General features: G+C 43.9%; 1 protein-coding gene across 3 annotated transcripts in view; it reads left to right on the top strand.

Moving 5' to 3' along the window:
• Positions 1 to 21777, top strand: part of LOC135107280 (exonuclease 3'-5' domain-containing protein 2-like) — a 169954-nt gene that overhangs the window by 81088 nt on the left and 67089 nt on the right. For all 3 annotated transcript variants that reach the window (XM_064016950.1, XM_064016951.1, XM_064016949.1), the window contains one exon: positions 17261 to 17420. In XM_064016950.1, the coding sequence (XP_063873020.1) occupies positions 17261 to 17420 (160 nt within the window). The remainder of the gene's footprint in view (positions 1 to 17260; positions 17421 to 21777) is intronic.

Raw genomic sequence — 21777 nt, 5'->3', positions numbered from 1 at the left:
TGATCAAAGGAGTCTAACAGAGAAGATAGGGTAACAGCATAATCAGAAAGATTAGAGGTTAGGAAAAGGTCAAGAATGTTGGGTGTATCTCCAAGACTGTCAGGAATATGAGTAGGGTATTGCATCAATTGCTCTAGGTCGTGGAGGATAGCAAAGTTAAAGGCTAGTTCACCAGGATGGTCAATGAAGAGAGAGGAAAGCCAAAGTTTGTGATAAACATTGAAGTCTCCAAGAATGGAGATCTCCACAAAAGGGAAGATAAACAGAATGTGCTCCACTTTGGAAGTTAAGTAGTCAAAGAATTTCTTATTGTTAGAGGAGTTAGGTGAGAGGTATACAGCACAGATAAATGTAGTTTGTGAGTGACTCTGTAGTCATAGCCAGATGGTGGAAAACTCAAAAGATTCAAGAGCATGGGCATGAGAGCAGGTTAAGTCATTGTGCATGTAGACACAACATCCATGAGAATAGAGAAAGTAGGAAGGAACAGAAAACGGGCTACTGTCAGTTGCCTCAGACACCTGTGTTTCAGTGAGAAAAAGAAGATGAGATTTAGTAGAGGAGAGGTGGTGTTCTACAGGTTGAAAATTAGATCTAAGACTGCAAATGTTGACGAAGTTAATGAAGAAAAGTGGAGGGTGATGTCAAGACACTTAGGGTTGATACCAGAAGAACAGTCTGATCTGGGGACATTTGTGGTCCCCTCCCCAGATGGGGACTCTGAGGCTGGTGTAGGAGTTGCCATGATAATTTTGAATTTTAAGAGAAGGGTGTGTGTGTGTAAATAGGTGCTTGTAGTTTTGTGTGAAGGAAGAGAGTTGTCTTTAGAGGGCAGGCTGTGACTGCCCCCTTGTGTTGTGACACACAAAGGGAAATGTTCAGTGAGGTCACAGCTGGGTTTAATGATAGGTTCACAGCACCCCCTGATTCAGTGCTTTAGACCTCACTGGGAGTAATAATTATCATTTCGGCAGGTGCCTACTGCCTCCTCCTCCATGCGATTTTAGTTTAATCAGTAAATGTTTGGGGGGGGAACTTTGTCAAAGGTCTTTTGAAAGTCAAGGTATATTATAACTACTGCTTTACTTTCCTCATGCTGGTTCAGGATATCATTGAAGAAGTCTTAAGAAGTTTGTCAAACAAGAGTGATTGTTATGGAAACTGTATTGAGTATTTTTAAGTAAGATGCTTTTCTGTAAGTGATTAACAAGTTTATCTCTTATAAGTGATGTGTGAGGTGTGGAGGGAGCAGACAAGGAATTGGACTTACCTGAATCATTCACTGTGTTTGGGCATGGTGAGAGCAAGGTAGAGACTGAGAAATTAGCCTAATTTGCTTGTAGGCATTATTACTAATGACAACTACAAAAATTAACAAAAAGTAGCTAAATTTAGTGAGCTTTCTCCTTGCTACACCCTGTAGCCTAGTGTGGGGTAAATACACATGAGTCCAGCCTACTTGTAGGTCATAAACAGTGAAAGCCTCAAGGTTGCCACCCGTGCCTTGCAATGCGGAGGAAATGTAAATCCAAAACTCATATTTGAAAGGGACTCAGCAGTCATGTGCTAGAAAGGAAAGTAGCACAAGTTACAACACAATGATACATAATACTCAGGGGGACAAACCACCCCAAAATGACAATCCATCCACTGCCCTCAGAATATCATAGTACTCATTCTCATATTTAGCTCATCTCAGATCTCCCAGAAGACTGATCTAACCTCCCACAAAGTGACAGATTAGGCTCAGAGAAATAAGGGTCCCCAAAGACAAAGCAGTACACCACAGAGACTACTCATCTGTCCAACAAATCACACACATACAGACAACAACAAAGGCCAGTAGCATTTAACTAAACAGGAACACAAGACAAATGAGTCAACTTGACTCAGAACATCAGAACAAGTCCCAGTCAAGTTTTCCCAGCCAGGGAAAACATAGGACACAAGACAGACAAATACCCAGAACTGAATTGACAGACGTCTCTCTATATACACCCAAAGAGAGACTTAAGAGTAGTATTTCATGCCTCTAATACTGGTCAACACAAGGTTCAGAACTGTGAGGTATATATCTACTACCCAGCCCCTCAGCCACTCTAAAATCAAAGTTTGGATGCAGTCAAGCCCGGGATTTCCCTGCCAGCTGCATTGCCATGTTTCCTCTACTTTGGTTGGTGAATGATAGCTCAACACTATTAGGTTTTACCACACCTTGACCTGATCTACCCACCACCTCCCAACCCATGTTAGTCTCTCTCTCTCTCTCTCTCTCTCTCTCTCTCTCTCTCTCTCTCTCTCTCTCTCTCTCTCTCTCTCTCTCTCTCTCTCTCTCTCTCTCTCTCTCTCTCTCTCTCTCTCTCATATCATTTATATTTTGTTACATGCTGGTTATAATTTTTTAATTGCATTGTACAGTGTGTATTAAAATTTTGACTTTATTTTCACACCACCCAAGAGGTAAAAGCCAAGGTAGATTTTTTTTTTCAAGAGCTATCCTCAATAGGCCTGTTCCTCTCTTCTTACAGCATAAACTGCCATGCTGCTTCTCCTTAAAAAATATACTCGCTTTCTTTGGTTTGACTGTGTAGGTGCAAGTGAGTTGGTAGAGCTGCCATTGTGTCAACATCAGCATGGCAAGTGAGCGGTAGAAGCATGCAACCCCTCCTAGATCACACAGGTGACAAGTGACTCGTGAGGCCCGGGTGTGTAGGCCTAATTGTTTCCACTCCACAGAATTTTAATAGATTTATTTTTATTATGAAAATAACACATATTCTACTGATATTCCTTCAAATTGTTATATAAACATAATTGTTTCACTACTTATCTATCTTAGAACTATGGATAAAGTCTGCAAAAACAATGGTATTTTCAGCAACATTGTAAAATAAATACATATACCACATTTCTTTGTCATTATATAAGTCCTTTATGCATATTAAGTTTGCCTTTCTTTGATATGGTAGGATAATTACTTTAATTTGCAGTGGTATATATTCATCTGTCAGTTATTTCTTTTACATAAATCACAGCAATTATGCATTTCTGATTTAGGAAGCACAGCCATGATGCAGATGGGAATCCCCATGCTGATCTTCCCCAAACCTTGATTTTTTAGAGTGGTTTTACTATAGTAAGACACCAGCTCTCTTAACAGCACACCTGTCTCATCCAGACTCAGACTACCAACTGCCCAGAAAATGAGACAGACCTGTCCCTTGCTAGGGGAGGGAGTGGGGTGATTGAAAGCTGTATCCCTGCACTTGCAGCTCCCAAGACTTCCTCTCTCTCAGAAGCATTTAATTTTCAATAAATCATTGTACTTATATTTTAGGGGCTGGCTGTGATTTTGTTCTTGTATGGGCTATGAGTTTTCTTCTTTCTTGAGTATCAGTTTCAAATCACTATATTGACAAGAAATTGCAGAAAGAAAAGGAGAATAACTCTGATCAGGCTGGTAAGAACTTACTGTAAACGAAATACACACACACCCAGTGGGCATGGCTCACTCAATTCTTTCTTCACACAACTCTCAATCTGCCTCCCCCTCTGACATAAGGACTTACTTTGTAATAGTATCTTTTCAGTACAACAGAAGAAATATTTTCAGACAAGTTTGAGAGTGTTACAGTGTAAGATAATATGTAGGATCCTTGAAATTTACAGTTAACAATATCTTGTTGCTCTCATGTTTCTTTTTTTTAATAGCAAAGAAATGGGCATTTGGTTTTTAGATTATGTTCAGTGGCATTTTACCTTTTGTTTTATTTTCCTTATTTTATGCTGATGGCTTAGTAGTATATATATTATGGGATTCTTCTTGTGTTTGGTTTAAAAGATTGTAGGTTAAATGCCAGTTGCATTTCATGGCACAAAACGCTAATGACACATATACCCATGGTTAGAGAACCACTCCCAAACTCCCAACAAGACACAAACAATCAGGACACAGTGATGGAGATAGTAAGACCACATAGTCCACTACAGTTATCTAGCACAGCATCTAGTCAGTTTCTCACAGGAAGCTAATCCTACTTAATATAGCAGGGGCTACTGCCACTAACTCTCCAGCAATAAATAATGATAATTGTCCTCTTAAATATATCCCCCAACCTTCTGTGCTGGCTCTCCATCACTCCCTCTAGATGTGCATTCTTTTTTACTGCAAGATGGGGAAGCCATATGGGAAAAAAAAGAGAGGGGTTGTAATTGGGGAGGGACAGTGAGGGGGGAAGGAGGCAAGCTGCTTACTCAACATGGCTAACTGTGCTGCCCCTGTCCAGTTCATTATTTTACAAAAAGCACTAAAGGCTTGTCAGAGGATCATGACTGAATATGACAATTTTGTGGGGAGGGGCAACTCTTCTGTTATATCATGTATTAATCACAAGTCTGGGGAACAAAAGGAAGTGGACGAAAACTTGAGTGGAATGACAGTAGGTGATTAATGTATAATTCTTATACAAAACAGATTATGGTGTGGACATAACTGGACTAATGAATGTACAACTCACAATATATTGAGGGACACACAGATTACATTACAAACAATACTATGATACTATCACAGTAACAAAACAAACAGGGCTACAATTCAGCCCTTCTTCAGAACACAAACTGGGCCTCTTTTTTTTTTTTTTTTTTTTTTCTCTCTCTCTCTCTCCTCCTACTCTTCTCAAGACCTGTCTCTGGCTCTCATCCAGAACCTGCAATCTCCCTGGCAACATTGGCATGAGAAATTATTTCTATTTAAGCATTTTTCCTCCAGCAGCTACAGTTGCTCCAACTTCTCTTGTGGCTCTTGTCTTTACTCTTCTTTCTCTGTCATCTCTTATTCTTTCCTCTACTTGCTCCAGTATTTTTCCCATTCCCATCCCTCCTGGTTTCTTTGCTGCACATCTTACTTTTATGCTTTCTTCTTACAACACAAATATAAGAATCACCTAACAACAACATCCCTACACTCCTGACACACTCAATGCACCCACCAGATGCCATGGCAGTCTGGAACATCATTGTGACACCACCAAGCATCATACTTCCTGGCCAGACAACTCCTTCTGGGTCACAAATCAAGGTTAACTCAATTCAGTTTTCTGCACTGGAGAACACACATCATCCTCCACTGGGCCTTCACTGCCCACACCTTCACTCCATCTTGCCCACTCCTGGCTCCTCAGAGCCTCCAAATCACATCCATAAAATGGATAAACTAAAAGGTCACTTTCATGGCAAAAATAAGAGGAGCCTCTTACCCACTCTTACTTAAATTAAATGGTATTTCCTTGGTGTGACATGACCAAGCCTGTTTCTCATTGTCAGGCACAATAATACAATTACACTTCACTCCTCCCACTGACCATTCAATGACACAGAAGACGCTACAATGAGCTGATGGGTGCTCCTTTCTAGGATGCAGTAAACCCATTCCTGTATGTAGAGTAAACTCCTGCATATGGCCATCCAAACAACAATCCCTGTCTCTAACCCAAGCCTTGGCCAGCTTGCATCTGGGTCAACACCACTGGTCCTAGCAATGGCTTCTGTGTGCAACTCATACTCAGCAAACCTGACTCCTTGTTGCTTCGAGGAGGATGGCACCCATTATCACATCCTTTACTACTTCGCTCCAATAGCTGACATTTAACAGCAGCTTGGCCATACCAAGCCTCCAGCAATGCTGTGGGATGCTTCCTGAGTAGCAAGCAACACATCATCACTGGCAGCCTCACTCAACACTGTCTCTCGATGCTGTGCCATAATGCTCATGTCAGCTACAACCTTATCACAATTCCCACAAGGAGGAGGGATCGGGCTAGTAACATCTCTTACAATCCCCATGTAAGGGGAAACAATAACAGCCATAGAATGGAGGAGAGGGGCACCAGATAAGAGGTAATCAGGCTTGCCTGCTTGACCAATGCAGCAACACTCAACAAACATGGCCACACCTGACCACCAAACCCATAGCAAATGCTCCTGAGTCATCCTGACTCCAAAATGGTCAAACACCAGGCTACTGTGTGTTACCTGAACATGTGCCCCTCAGTTGCAGTTGGCACAACAAACTGGAGCTTCATATCGCTGTCCTCCTCTCTCTGCTGGCTATACAAAACGCAGTGGAACCTCGGTTTTTTAACTTAATTCATTCTTGAGTGCTGTTCAAAATCCAAAATGTTTGAAAACTGAAACTATTTCCCTCATAGGAATCAATGTAAAATAGATGAGTTCATTCCCAGACCACCATGTCATAACAGGTAATGACTGATGCTAAAACTGCTGAGATGGCTGGTCCACAGCATCTCCAGTTTAGAAATTTTTTATCCAGAAAGGATGTATTGAGTGATATTAATGACACAGAACTCTTCAAAAGATATTGTTTAGACCATGCAGGCATTCTCTTTGTTACTGATCATGCTAGGGAAGCCTTACAGAGTGATACAGAGAGGAGCAACCCACTCACTGCCAAAATGAAGGTGATCATAATACTTAGGCATCTTGCTACTGGGGAAAGTTACTGGGAAAATGCAGTTGTGCAGTAGTGATGGTATTGTGGGTCGTAGAGAGAGCCATAGGAAGCTTGGGATTACTCCTGAGTGCTGAACCTTGTTTGTTTACATCATGGTTCTTCAGCTTCATCATTTAACTTATTTCAAAGATTGAATTACTGTCTTACCCTCTGTCTCTCTCCTCCAAATATATAAAAACAAAGGAAATATTTATAGAAACTATAAATCAATAATAAATGGCAGCTTTTGTTATGTCTTGTAGCATTTGAAATCAAGTAATTTTGTTAAAAAATTTAATTATGGTACAGCAACTGAAGCAATAAAGAGTTAAAAATTTTGTTCAAAGTCTGAGTTGTTTGGAAAGGAAGACATTCAGTAACTGAGGTTCCACTGTATTATTGTTCTCTACTAACACTGTCCGACCTTTTACTTCCTTGCTGCCCTCTCCTACCTTGGCAAGAAGTGGGGCAACATATCCCTGAGGGGCAGAACCCTTGTTGGGCACACTGGCAGCTGTAGTAGCAACAATCGAAAGGGTTGGCTCACTATGTGAACCAACACCGACATTGTCTGGTCCCAGCAGAGGAGCAGTCTGCTCCCTGGTTCCAGTACATTCCACAGGGAAGGAGATTCCCATCTTCTTAGCAGAGTTAGGAGTCTCCCCTCCCTTGGCAGTGATTCCTAACACACCAGACACACCAAGCTGGGACTTGGACTGAGTACCAGTGCCCACAGCCTCCAAACCAGGTGACAACTCAGTTTGAATGCCACATCTGGGGTGCTCCATAGGGTGTGGCAAGCCAGCAAACAATCTAAAACCCATCTCTCCAGCCTCACCTTCAGCAACATCCCAAACAAGTCATGTGCTTCCTGTGGTAGCTCTGCTCTGTTGCAGTCAGCCCCAGCACTATGACCAAAGGATAAGCTCAACTCTGACTTGCCAAACCCTCACCAGCAGTAGGACAGGCCTCTGGGCACTCTGCCCTCACTACAGTATCCACATCCACTCTGCATTCCTTCAGTGTGGCCCTGCCTTCTTGCAATCAACTCCAGTAGTTACAGAGACCACAGGCACCCAATGCCAGGGCTCCCACCTTGCCTTAGTGTGAGTAACAACATTGCCTGAGTCTGATTTCTCCACTGCCTCCTTTGTTTGAGACCCAGTCTGTAGACGGAGAATTCACCCAGACTCTTCCACCAGCCAGGTCATTCCCTTGAAGGAAATCAACACCAGACACTGGCAGGTCTTCCACTAATGTCACCTGTGCCTCTGTGGTCACTAGCGGGTACATGAGCCTCATCTCCACTGTGGCGAGGATCTCTACAGCATCAATTCCCCAGCACCACACAGGTTTGTCTGAGGCCACTCGCCTCCCAGTAACATTCCTGCACAGCAGCTGCTGTGCTGCTGTGTCTCTTAAAACAGTGATGGGGTATTTAACCCTAGCTATTTCAACAATGCCTTGACACAAAAAAGGGGAGGCACCAATCTAAACCAGATCTCACAGTGGATGGTGAGGTATCAGTAGCAGATGAGGGGGCAGCATTTGCTGACTTTATACCCTCACAACTCACAACCAAACATGGGTCAGACCTCATCACTTTCCTGGTCTCAGCCCTGTGAGACAAAGCCATCAGCTTCTGGGGGGACTATAGAACTGTGGTTGTCACTAACTTAGGACAGTTAAATTCAAGGTGCCCTATTTGGGGACCAGCGTCTCAGTGGGCTTTTTTTTTTTTATTTGTTTTTTGTTGCCCTTGGCTGGTGTCCCTCCTACTTAAAAAAATAAATAAAATAAAAAAATTTACAGTAATGGTGCATACTGTATCTGGGAGTGCTGTGCAGCATACTCCCAGTTTGTCTCTATTGAGGGCTTGGTGGAAACTTATTACCAACAGGACTTACTTACTTGTCCTGACTTGTTACCAACACCACTACTATAATGTGTTCTTCCTGACAACCTGTACCTGCTGTGCCACTAGACAAGTTGTCACTGATCCCATCAGATGTCCCACTTAACCAACAAGACACTGGTTGGTGAATCAACATGTGGTCATCAACCCATGTAACCACCTCTTTCAAGGTTTTAAACTTTTTCTCTTGGAGCAGTGGTACAATCTCCTTGGCCACATTAATAAATTGCTCTATCACAATGAGCTCCTTTAATTTATGGAAGGAGATGACATGCTCACTGGCTATCTATTTTGAAATACCTCAGGGTAACAACACAAGATATGAGTCACTAGGCTTTCTCTTAACCCCTCTAAATTGTTGTCTGTAGGCTTCTGGCCACAGCTCATAGATTCTCAGAATGTCAGCCTTAAATTCCTCATAATCATCTAAATCCTCTACTGACATTCTATCATTTGTGTGCCTTGCCTTTTGACATATTAGCAACAAGACCAGTCCATCTCTCCTGAGGCCAATCAGGTTCAGCTGCCTTCCTCTCAAATCTCCTGAACCATTCTGTCACCTTCTTTTCATGAAACTCAGGTATCATCTTCAAACTTCTCTCACTCCTTCATCTCTCTGCATACCATGAAAAGAGTTAACCTCTATTTGAATCTTCTCCAACTCAAATATTCTATTCCTCTCAGCCTCTTCTCTCTCTGCCTCAAACTTCATCTCTCTCTCTCTCATACATTCTTGCCTCTTCTCTGCCTCAAGCCTCTTGGCCTCCCTTTTGGCCTCAAGCCTCCTGGTTTCCCTAGCCTTTGCTACTTTCTATCTTCTTTTCCCAGCTTCCAGTTCCATTCTCCTCATCTCCAGCCTAATTCTCATCTCCTCAGACATCCCTTCAGTCTGGGAAAATCCAGCAATGTTGTGGGTAGGACTGTCATGGCCTGGTACACTATTTACGGGACCGGGTGTCCACACACCAAACTGGGCCAGATCTATTCTGCCACTTCTAGCTGAGACATGGGACTCTGGTGGCAAATTACCCTTGCTACCAGCCTTTCTTTCCATGGCGTAGGTAGAGTACAGGCACACAATGGACAGACAAACAAACGACATGCAACTGTTTCCCTCCACATGGCTACGAAACTTCTAGCAATCCTGGCAAGGTTGCTAATTCTGTTATGACCCAGGATTCAGTCCCCTTCACAGCTGCCACTTCACTTGGGTCAGCTTTCCCTAGACTATCTCCTTTTAACCAAGTGTGGGCATAAACATGACAAATCCAGACACTTGGTTCCCCACAGTATCAAATCTCTGAGATCACCAGGAAGGGAGTAAAACAAATGCCAAACAAACCCTACTTTGCTGAGAAAAGTCACAAACCACATTGTAGCGGAGGGGGGGAGGGCAGAGCACAGGACAAAGGACACACATAGAAATGAGGCTTATAATATTCTGTGGACAATCTCCCATGTAACAGGCCAGACCCATGCTTAACAGAATATTATACGTACAATCTATATGTCGTCTCTTGGATATCTATAGACAGCTACACATGTGCAGAATTATGAAGTCTTCTAGCTTCAGAGCTCCCAGCAGTGAGCTTTGAATGCCAGTCTTATTTAACAGCACAAAAATACTAATGACACAAATATCCAACAACTGGCAGGCCTTGAGATGGAGAACCACTCCCAGACTCCCAATAAGACACGAACAATCAGGACACAGTGATGGAGATGGTAAGACCATGTGGTTCACTACAGTTATCTAGCGCAGCATTCGGTCAGTCTCTCAAAGGGAGCTGATCCTACCTAATACAGGAGGGGCTACTGTTACTAACTCTCTGGTGATAAATACTAATAAATGCCCTCTAAAATATATCCCCCAACCCTCCATGCTGGCTCTCTGTTACTCCCTCCAGGAATGTGTCCTTCCTCCATGGTACCTGTGACCCAAATGAAGTAGAGTGCAATGAAACACATGCTTGCCCGCATTTTTTACTGCAAGGCAGGGAAGTCACATAAAAAAAAGAGAGGGGGGGTGGAACTGGAGAGAGATAGGGGGTGAGGGAGGCTGGCTGCTCACTCAGTGTAGCTAACTAGACCACCCTTGTATGGTTCATTATTTTACAAAAAATCACTGTAGGCTTGTCAGAGGAGCTGCACTGAATGTAACAATTTTGGGGGAAGGGGCAACTCTTCTGTTACATCATGTGTTAATCACAAGTCTTGGGGCCAAAAGGAGGTGGGCAAACTCTTGAGGGGAATGATGGTAGGTAAGTAACTGATTATTCAGTTCAAAAAAGTCTGGTGAAAACTGCATGTATGAAAACTGAAGCAATGTTTCCCATAATGTTAGATAAATTAGTACTATATGTGGCAACTATGCATTGCAACACCGCTTAGCTCCCGGTGCCCGCGCGGGCTACTGAGTGACTTGGTTGGGGCAGTTGCCGTCTAGCTATCACATGAGTATGATGTACTGTTCCTCAATATACTCAATCAAGGACTGCTGGTGTTTCCCTGAACCTCTCACATGGCGCAGTGAGTAGGATCCGCAGTCCTCAGCATCCTGACAACCTCAGACGGCCTGCACGCCCTGCAGCAGCGAGATGGCAGCCAGACCCAGGTTCAGTACACCACGCAGTGGCCGTCACCCAGCCGCCCGCCATACCCAGGCAGCACAAAGCTTCCTGCAAGACATCGTGACCGGCATGGCCAGTCTGGCCAACAATGGGCGTCAGCCAGCAAACACAAGAACACCTTTCCCACCGGCTTCAGTCGCACCAGAGAAATGTGAGGGTGAGATGCCGGCTGCGGCTTTTCGTACATGGAGAAGGTCCATGGAGTCCTGGATACTACTCAATGGCTGGCCCGACGGGGTGGCCACGCTGCAGATACGCCTCAACTGTGTGCCAGCACTGCAACGCGCTATCGACGCCAGGTATCCAGGTAATGAGTGGGACCAGCTGACACCCAAGGAAGCGTTAGACGCCATCGCAGGAATAGTGCTCCAGGCCGCTAACCAGGCCGTCACCTGGGAGGAGTTTTTCGCTAGCAAGCAGGCGGCTGCAGAACCCATGAAAAGGTTCTTCTAACGCTGTGCCTCCGAGGTCATTGAGTGTGAGTTCAAGTGCCCGAAATGTGATCACGACCTCTCGGAATACGTGCTCCTACGCAAGCTCATGGTAGGCTTGTATAACCCAGTGCTTAAGCGAGAAGTGTTTCAAAGCTGTGTTAATATCTCAAGTGTGGAGGAGCTGAGAGGTAAATGTGTGTCGTTTGAAGCGGCTGTGAGAGACGCTGCCGCCCGGGGGCACGCAACAGTCGCAGCGTCCGCGTCAGGTGAGGCTGTGTTCATAGCGAGTGAGGAGGAGGAGGAGGTACATGACGAGGTGGCGGTGGCGCGCACGACCACAAGACCCGCAAAAACCGCCCCCACGCACCCCACTTGCGGCAACTGTGGCAGGAGTCATGTGCCTAAAGGTCCAAGTGTCCAGCACGCACGGCGACGTGCCTTGGCTGTTCTAAGGTGGGTCACTTCCTTAAGTGTTGTAGGAGTAAACCCACCGCCACTGTGTCGGGGGCAGTGGTGTCGGCAGCGGCAGGACTTTCCCGCCATCCCATGTTACGTGTCACAGTGGCCTGTCGCACGGGCGCACAGACTGTGGAAGTGGAGGCAGTCGCTGATACTGGCGCCATGGTGTGCGTGGCTGGACTCGGACTGCTCAACGCCCTCAAGGTGCCACGTCAAGAGTTGCGGCCCGTCAGCGGGCTGAGGGACGTCGCTAACAAGCATCTTAAGTGTATGGGGAGCGTGGAATGCACGTTCTCTGTAAATGGTGAGTCAACAGCGCAGCCTGTATACTTCGTGTGCTCAGCAAAGACCACTTACCTCTCTTTTGCTGCGTGCAAGGGCCTCGGTCTCCTTCTGCAGGGCTTCCCGCTCTCACACCACACCCACGCCCCTGCAGCAGCGTCCTGCACTGCCACGCCAACGCAGGAGCCACGACCGCCGTCAGAGGATCTCACCCCTACAAGACCAGGCTCCATACCAATTCCTCCCCTAGAGGAAAATATGGACAGGCTAGAAGCATGGCTCCTCAGACACTTCTCAGCCTTTACGTTCAACACATCAAGATCCCCCCTACCTGTAATGTCCGGCCCACCGCACCACATACACCTGAGACATGACGCGCACCCATACGCTTGCCACGTCCCTGCCTCAGTACCCAAGCACTGGGAGGCAGAGGTTCAAGCACAACTCCTCGAGGATGTGAGGCGAGGCGTCGTGGAGCCAGTGCCCACGGGGGAGGCAACAGAGTGGTGCGCCAGGATGGTGGTGGTGGGTAAGAAAAACGGGCAGCCACGACGCACAGTGGATTTTCAGCGCCTGAATGCTTCGTGCCAGAGGGAGACACACCACACACCCGTCCCCTTTGACATGGTGTCGTCGGTACCGCCACACACCTACAAAACCGTCGCCGACGCCTTCTGGGGGTTCCATCAAGTGGAGCTCGATGAAGAGAGCAGAAGGCTGACAACATTCATCACCCCCTGGGGCCGTTACCGCTACCGGAGGACCCCAATGGGACACTGCTCGGCGTCGGACGCATACACAAGGCGGTTCGATGAGGCCATAAGGGACATCCCACGGAAGTTCAAGTGTGTGGACGACACACTCTTATACACAGTGAGTGTCGAGGAAGCATTCTGGCATGCGTATGACTTCCTGGAGACCTGTTCTCGCGCTGGTATCACACTGAAGCCAGAAAAGTTTGCCTTCTGTAGGAGGGAGGTCGACTTTGTAGGCTTCCGCCTAGATTGGCATAGCTACAAGCCTACGGAAGACCGCCTGTCTGCCATCAAAGCTTTTGCGATGCCGGATAAACCCACGATTAAGGACGTCAGGTCGTGGTTTGGACTGGTCAATCAGCTTGCCCCCTTCTTGGCCACCGCATCCCTGATGGAGCCCTTCAGAGAGTTACTGAAGAAACCTGCCGCCAAAACAGTATACTGGGATAGTCAGCTACAAGGTAAATTCAATGAGGCGCAGGAAGTGATTTGCAGGCTCGCTAGAGAGGGACTCGTGTACTACGACAAGTCACGCCCAACGGCAGCAGTTACAGACTGGAGTAGAGACGGTATTGGTTTTGTAGTGTTGCAGCAGCACTGTAGTTGTACATCTACAGAGACCCCATTCTGTTGTAAAGGTGGGTGGAAACTAACGCTGTGCGGCAGCCGTCACCTCACCACGGCCAAGGCAGCATATGCAGCGGTAGAGGGCGAGGCGCTCGCGGTGGTGTGGTGCCTCCGCAAGGCCAGACTGTTCCTCCTTGGTTGCCCGAACCTCGTCATCGTGACCGACCACCGGCCGCTGGTTGGCCTCTTCAAGGACAGGGCGTTGGGGGACGTCACCAACCCGTGCCTCTTCCGCCTCAAAGAAAAAACTCTTCAGTTTCACTTCACAATCAAGTATCTGCCTGGCAAGTCGAACTCGGCGGCGGATGCACTTTCCCGCTTTCCGAGCCTAAAAACACGGCCTGATGGGGATGACGGGGAGGACGAAGAGGAAGTGATGGCGGCTGTGTGCGCCGCCACGCTCGCTGCTTTGAGCCGCGGCGACTGCATCACGCTCGATTTGAACGATGTGAGAGAAGCAGCTGAAGACGACCCTGTGTACCAGAGGCTGCTAGTAAAGGTACAGGCCAACGACTGGTGCACACACAAGACGCAGGAGGCCCCTCACATGCGTCCATACTTCAAGGTGCGAGACCGTCTAGCAGTAACAGAGGACATAATCACATACTCCTTCGAGCAGGGTAGTGTTCGTTTGGTCGTGCCGGAGCCCCTGCGATACAAGGTAGCTGCACACCTACATGCCGGGCACCAAGGACTAGACTCAATGTTGAGGCGGGCCAGACAGTCTGTGTACTGGCCAGGCATGGAAGGTGACCTACAATCTCACCGGGCAAGTTGTCCTGACTGCGAGCTTCACTCTCCTTCCCTACCCCCGGAGTCAATGGTCCTCACACCTCCCCCAGAATACCCGTTCCAAGCTGTGGTAGCGGATTTTTTCCAGCTCGATGGTCACACATACATGGCGTATGCTGACCGATTAACTGGCTGGTTAGAGGTGTTCCACTTCCCTAACGACGCCTCATCCAGCAAGGTCATCACCCACTTACGCAGGCTATTCAGGAGATGGGGAGCCCCAGAGACCTTATCCACAAATGGAGGCACAAACTTCACTAGCGATGAAGTTACAGAATTCCTGCGTGATTGGGGCGTAGCAGCAAGAGTATCGTCCGCCCAGTACCCTCAGTCTAACGGCAGGGCCGAGGCAGCAGTGAAGGTGGCGAAACGTGCACTCAGGGGTAACACGGGCGCAGGAGGCAGCTTAGACTGTGACAGGGCGGCACAAACAATGCTACAGTACCTCAACACACCACTGCGGGGCGTTGATAAATCCCCTGCACAACTAGCTACTGGTCGACAGTTGCGTGATGGTATTCCTGTTGCCCGCCAACATTACAAGGTGGGACAGCATTGGCGACGCACCCTCAGAGACTGCAAAGTATACATGGCCCAGTCACAAGCCCTCCTCCCAGCAGCCCATGGTGAAACACAGAGGCAGTTACCGACACTTCAGGCAGGCGACGCGGTGCTTGTGCAGGACCCAGCAACGGGGATGTGGAACAGGTCTGGTACAGTCTTGGAAGCCAGGCCTTACAGGAAGTACGCTATCAGGCTGTCAGGCAGTGGCAGGGTGTCGATACGCAACCGCCGGCACCTCAAAGTCAGCACGACGTCCACGCCGAGTACAGGAGCGGACACCACCACACCACCTCTGGCGAGACCTGCGCGACAGCGCAAGCAACCTGCCTGGATGACAGACTATGTCCAATAATGCACACACACACACACACACACACACACACACACACACACACACACACACACACACACACACACACACACACACACACACACACACACACATATACAAGCACATCAGTGATACACTTCTATACGCACAGACCCACACCCTAGCATACACGTCAGTGTAACTTGCACACACACGCACGCACTTACATGACTGTAGTATGTTAATGGAAAACAGTATTATTTGGATTAGTGAATGTACGAGTTGATTTTATTTTCTTATATCTCCATGCCATGTTTTCGTTTATGCAGTTAGTTTCATGTTACGTGCCTGTAACATTCACTTGCGGGGGAGATGTTAGATAAATTAGTACTATATGTGGCAACTATGCATTGCAACACCGCTTAGCTCCCGGTGCCCGCGCGGGCTACTGAGTGACTTGGTTGGGGCAGTTGCCGTCTAGCTATCACACGAGTAGGATGTACTGTTCCTCAATATACTCAATCAAGGACTGCTGGTGTTTCCCTGAATCTCTCACACATAAGAAATAATGTAAATCCAATTAATACATTCCAGGCACCCAAAAATATAAAAAAATAACACTTTAACTGTTTTCATTAATCTGCACCAACAACCTCTCAACATCTTCGATAATTTGTGATCTGTTTCATTAGCATATTTACCCCTTTTGCAACATCAGCTTCCTTGATTTCTTTTTTCTTTGCCAGGACAGAACTGATTGTTGATGGGAACTTTCCACATATCCTGGCGAGATTGGCCATGTGTACGCCACTTTCATACCTTGCTACAAGTTTTTTCTTGAATTCTGTCATGTTTCTTGCCTTCTTCATCAAAGGGCTGGCACTCAGAATTTTCTTTGGCCCCATAGTGGCTTATTTAGCAGTCACACTCAATAAACAAGCACAAAAAAACAATGGATTATTATAAAATGTTTCAGATAGACATGTGGGGTAATGCTCAGTCAACGAGGAACAAAGGCAGACTGAGCCACAATGCATGGGTGCTTAATTTTGGGAAACGAGTGGCCAAGTCATGCAAGCAGGTGGATGAGTTTGGCACAGACCATTTTCAACTGTACGAAAATTGAGTGGATGTATGAAAGCTGGGACAAAATTTGGACAAAAAAGTAGTCGAAAACCAAATCGTGCGAAAACTAGAGCACATGAAAATTGAGGTTTGACTATAATTCTAACACAAAATGAAGTAGGGATGGGCATAAACTACCATGCTTCAGGCACTCTCTCTCTCTCTCTCTCTCTCTCTCTCTCTCTCTCTCTCTCTCTCTCTCTCTCTCTCTCTCTCTCTCTCTCTCTCTCTCTCTCTCTCTCTCTCTCTCTCTCTCTTCTCATCTGCATGTTTGTTCTTGTTTCTTGTTTGCTACTCATAACAATTATATATATATATATATATATATATATATATATATATATATATATATATATATATATATATATATATATATATATATATATATATATATATATATATATATATATATATATATATTTTTTTTTTAGTAATGCACAGTTGTATACTTTTACTGTGTTATTGTTAATTCTAGTTCAACTTCTTTGTTAAAACTACTCTCATTAATTACAATTGGTGTGACATGTTTTATTTACCAGTTCCAGTATTCTGTGTTTTTCAATGGACTACAGTTACAAATGAGTTTTTTACTGTACATCTTTGTATTTGCTGTTTTATCAGTATTTACATTGTACTTGTGATCAATAAACAATATATCCATCTATTCATGAACAAAGTGCACCTCATGACATCTGGGATAGGTGGCCCTATTCTCCTTGGAAAAATAGGGCTGTTATCAATCTTTTTTCTCCGTATAATGTCTGACTCTTATGGCTTGTCTTATATTATAGACATAGTTAATAATGCGAAAGCTTCTGTTTGTTACTCAAAATTATAATGCATTATCATTTTGCAGGGAGGCAATAAAGGATGGTGCAATAGGACTAGATTGTGAATGGGTGCATGTGAAGGGTTCAAGGAGACCAGTGGCCCTGTTGCAGATGGCCACCTCCTCTGGCTTGTGTGTACTGGTTCGACTCTCCCATCTCAAGGGCATCACTCTGCCCAGTCTGAAGGTGAGAAATGTTCTGTTTATACATACTTATCAGATGAGTAGCATTTTTAAGGAGAACTGTTTTGTTTCAGGATTTCTTATCATTATTAGTAGGTGCTCATAAACTGTACCTGAGTCTTCCATTTCCTGAAACTCATGCATTTTGCACTTTTGTGAAAAATTATGTTGAGACTTCAAAAAAACAAAAATTCTTTCTGCAATAGGAAATGCCAAAATCTTTTCAGATTTAATTTCTCCTGTGACTTCTGGCATCTAGCCAAAAAATATCTTCATCTCTTTCTCCTCAATTTCAGCCTGATGGTATCACTGCCATCTTATCTATTTTTAAAGCCAAACTCTGCTCAGACATTTGCTAAAAATTCAACTCTGGATGGTTCAGGACTTGTTCCTCCCTCTCCTTCACCCTCTGACTATTTCATGGCTTTTATTAAGATTCTTCCTAATGATGTGTTTTATTCTCTCAATGGCTTTAACCCTCAGAATGCTTATGGACCTGATGGGATGACTCCTATTGTTCACTGTAATTGTGCTTTCCTGCTTGCACTTTACCTGGTCAAACTCATCCAACTGTTTATCAACATCCACCTCTCCCACTAAAAGTTTACCTGAATTCAGCTTGTTTCTAAAAAGAGTGACTGTTTTAACTTTTAAGGTATATATTTATTGTTTTCTGTTTCTAAAATTATTTAAACTATCTTTGTCATTTTAGAACTCTATCTGATTGCCACTATGAGTTCCATTGTGACCATTCTACTAGTGATCATCTGATTGTTTTCTTTATTGAATCTTTGTCATCCTCTTTTAGGAATTTTGGTAAAACTTTCACTGTTGCCTTAGACATATCAAAAACATTTGATGGATTCTAGTACAAAGTTTTAATTTCCAAACTACCCTTGTATGGTTTCTGTCATTCACTGTAACTTCATCTCAAGTTTCCTCACTGACTATTCTATTGTTGCTGTAGTGGATGATCACTTTTTCATCTAGGTCTGTGTCTCTCAAGACATCCAACTCTTCAGAAATTGAAAACTTTATGCAGGAAGCCACAAAATGACTGATTTATGATCCTTATAATTTTTTTATTGTGACAGAACAAACTCAGTGCTTTACAGTGTCTCAAAAACTCTTTTCCTCCATTTATCAACTAAACACAACTGTCAGAACTATTGTTCTAACAACAAAATTAATGGTGATGGGAATTAGTTCAATTAAAATATAACAATCCGCTGTATTGAGTTGATGAACCAATGAGGATTCAGTTCTAGCACATCCAGACTTCCAGAACAAAACCATTCTCACTTTGCTTCACATTCTGGCAGTTATTCAGCTACCATACACCGGCCAGATAGCATACCCACTCTTTCATTCAAGTGAGACTTCAGCCAGCAACCAGCTAACAAGTTCCTTCTTGACTCTCTACCATCCTGGCTGACATTCCACCCAGACTCTAGCTAAGTACTGTATTTGTCGCTTTATTAGATGCACCTCTGCATAAGATACACCCCTATTTTACAAGACTGTATTTTTGAAAAAAAATATTATTTTTCATTATAAATTTATTGAAAAAAAAATTATGGTGTGTGTGTGTGTGTGTGTGTGTGTGTGTGTGTGTGTGTGTGTGTGTGTGTGTATTTACCTAGTTGTGAAGTACAGAACAACAGGATTAGGACTAGGCTTGTGCTGTCCCGTCTCCATATCGACTTTTATCCAAATATTCTTTAAATTTATGGACTGTCTTGTCACACACAGTCTCATCAGTGTTCATTCCACACTGGTATGCTCCAGTGGGAAAAACTTTGTTTCTTGATGTCTCTTCTTGAAACACTCCTTATCAATTTCCTTCCATGTCCTCTGGTACCATTCATATCTGGTATCACAAGATCATCCCTATCCAACTTCTCCATCCCTTCCAATATTCTGTATAGTGCTATCAAATCACCTCTTTCCCTCCTTTTTTTCCAGTGTTGTCAAGCCCAGTCTCTTCATAACTATATCCTCTTAGGCTTGTAGGGAATTTAGTTGCAGCTCTGAATTCTTTCTAGCTTTCTGATATCCTTCAAACTTGATGACCACACTAATGTTTTGTACTCCAGTCTTGGACTTGGAATTGTTGTTATCAGTTTTTTTTTATAATTTCTTCATCAGTGTTGGTGAATGCCATCTCGATATTTCTCTTCAGATTATATGTTTCTCCAGTGATTTTGTTTACATGCTTCACAAGTGACAGTTCATTAGAAATAGTTACTCCCAGACCTTTTCATCTGATCTTATGGTAATTTTCTCATTTTCTAAATAGTAGGTGCCTTCTGTTCTCACACTTTTTACAAACTTCACCACACTACATTTCTTGGCATTAAACTCCATGTTACACCTCAATGATCATTCATTTATCTTAATTAGGTCTTGATTCAGAGCCTCACAGTTTTCTTCATTTGTTACTTTTCTCATGATCACTAGCAAAGAGAGCTTGTCATTCCTTCTGTCATGTCAGTTATGTATATTGCAAACATAACTGGTGCTAGTACTGATCCTTGCAGAACTCCACTTATTACTGGTCTCCATTTTGACTTATTGCCTCTGATTATTGTCCTCATTTTTCTGTCCGTCAAGAAATTGGTCATCCATTTTAATAATAATCCTCCCAATCTTCCTATATTTTTCACTTTTCATATTAGCTCTCTGTATCTATGTATCTATGTATCTCTCTGTAAATCAAATGCTTTTTTCAGGTCTAAGTATGTGCAGTCAACCTATCCATCTCTCTCTCTTACACTATGTCCATTACTCTTGAGTAGAAGCTTATCAAATTTGTTACACAAGATCTTCCTTCTCTGAATCCAAATTCTCTCTCTGTTGTCACATTGTTGTTTTCCAGGTCTTTCATCCATCTGTTCTTGATGATCTTTTTGGAAATCTTTGGTACCACTCTTGTCAGAGATACTTTTCTATAGCTTAGTGGGTCTTCTTTACTTCCGGCCTTGTGAACTGGAATAATATCCACCTGTTTCCAGTCTTTAGGTACTCTTCCTTCCAGCAGGGTGGTACTGATTATATTGTGTATCACTTTGGCTAGTTGTTGGCTGCACTCCTTTAGAATCCAGTCTGACACAGCATTAAGTCCCATTGCTTTCCTTACATCCAGTTCTTTCAACATATTCTTTACTTCTTTTGATGTTACTACCTCTCTTAGACCAATTCTATTTTCCATTCCAATCCCTTCTTCCCTAAAATAATTTTCCTTAGTAAACATTGAGCAGAAGTATCTGTTGAACACTTCAGCCATCTTTTTTGGGTCTTTGACCATTTCTTCTCCGACTTATACTCTGCTAATGTCTTCTTTACTCTTCAGTTTTTCATTGATAAATCTATAAAACAATTTTGGTTGGTCTTTACATTTATCCACAACATTCTTTTCATAATTCTTCTGCTCATTTCTATGTATTTTGACATTCATCCTTCTTTCTTATACAATTAGCCCACAAGTCGTCTCTTATTTTTCTTCCACTTTTTCTCTCTCCAGTCTAGCTATAGCACATCTCTTGTTATACCAATCCTTACTAAATAGGTTTTCTTTTGATTTCTTAGGTACCCATTTCTCCACTCCTTTATTATAAATGTCCAAGAAGGTGGTCCTCTTTTCCTCTATGTCACCCATTTCAAATACTTTGTTCCAATCTACTTTATTGAAATACTTCCTAAGCTGTCCAAAATTTGTCTTACTGTAGTTGAACCATTCTCTCCTGTGGTGTTCTTTTCTTGTACTGATGTTTTTATCCATTACTAAGAAATGAATCAATGCATGGTCACTTTTACCTATTGGATTTTTGTTTTAAATCCTCTGTTATGGCTTGTTCTTTTGTAAAAATTAGATACAGCCTTGACAGTATATCATTTCCTTTGACCTCTGAATCTTATGTCTTTTTCAACCCACTGCGTAAGAATATTCTCAGCAGCCAAATCCACCAATTTACTCCCCCCTGATGACTCACTACCTTCTGTGGTCCAACTTTCCCAAGATACCTCTTTACAGTTAAAGTCTCCCATCACTAGTACATGCTCATTTTCCTCCAGCAACTTAGATAAACATGCCCTTGTGTCTTCCAGCATTCTCTTGTATTCTTCCTTACCCCATGAATTGGAATAAGAGGGAACATAGGTCACTACAGTATTTTGGCATCTTTCCATATTTCTTTTTAAGCTTACTTTCAGTACTTCTGCCTCAATTCTTTTCTAACCAAGAGCATCACACCTCCATCCTGCTTACATCTTTTTTGTTTCTCATCCAGAGGTTGTAATTTCCATCACCAGTATTTAAAACATCCACATCACTCATCAGTTTTCTTTCAACAGTTTCCATG

The sequence above is a fragment of the Scylla paramamosain genome, chromosome 15 (assembly GCF_035594125.1).
Source record: "Scylla paramamosain isolate STU-SP2022 chromosome 15, ASM3559412v1, whole genome shotgun sequence".
Classification (NCBI taxonomy): Eukaryota; Metazoa; Arthropoda; class Malacostraca; order Decapoda; family Portunidae; genus Scylla; species Scylla paramamosain.
The sequence above is the reverse complement of the archived record's forward strand: the minus strand, read 5'-3'. Positions and strand labels throughout refer to the sequence as shown.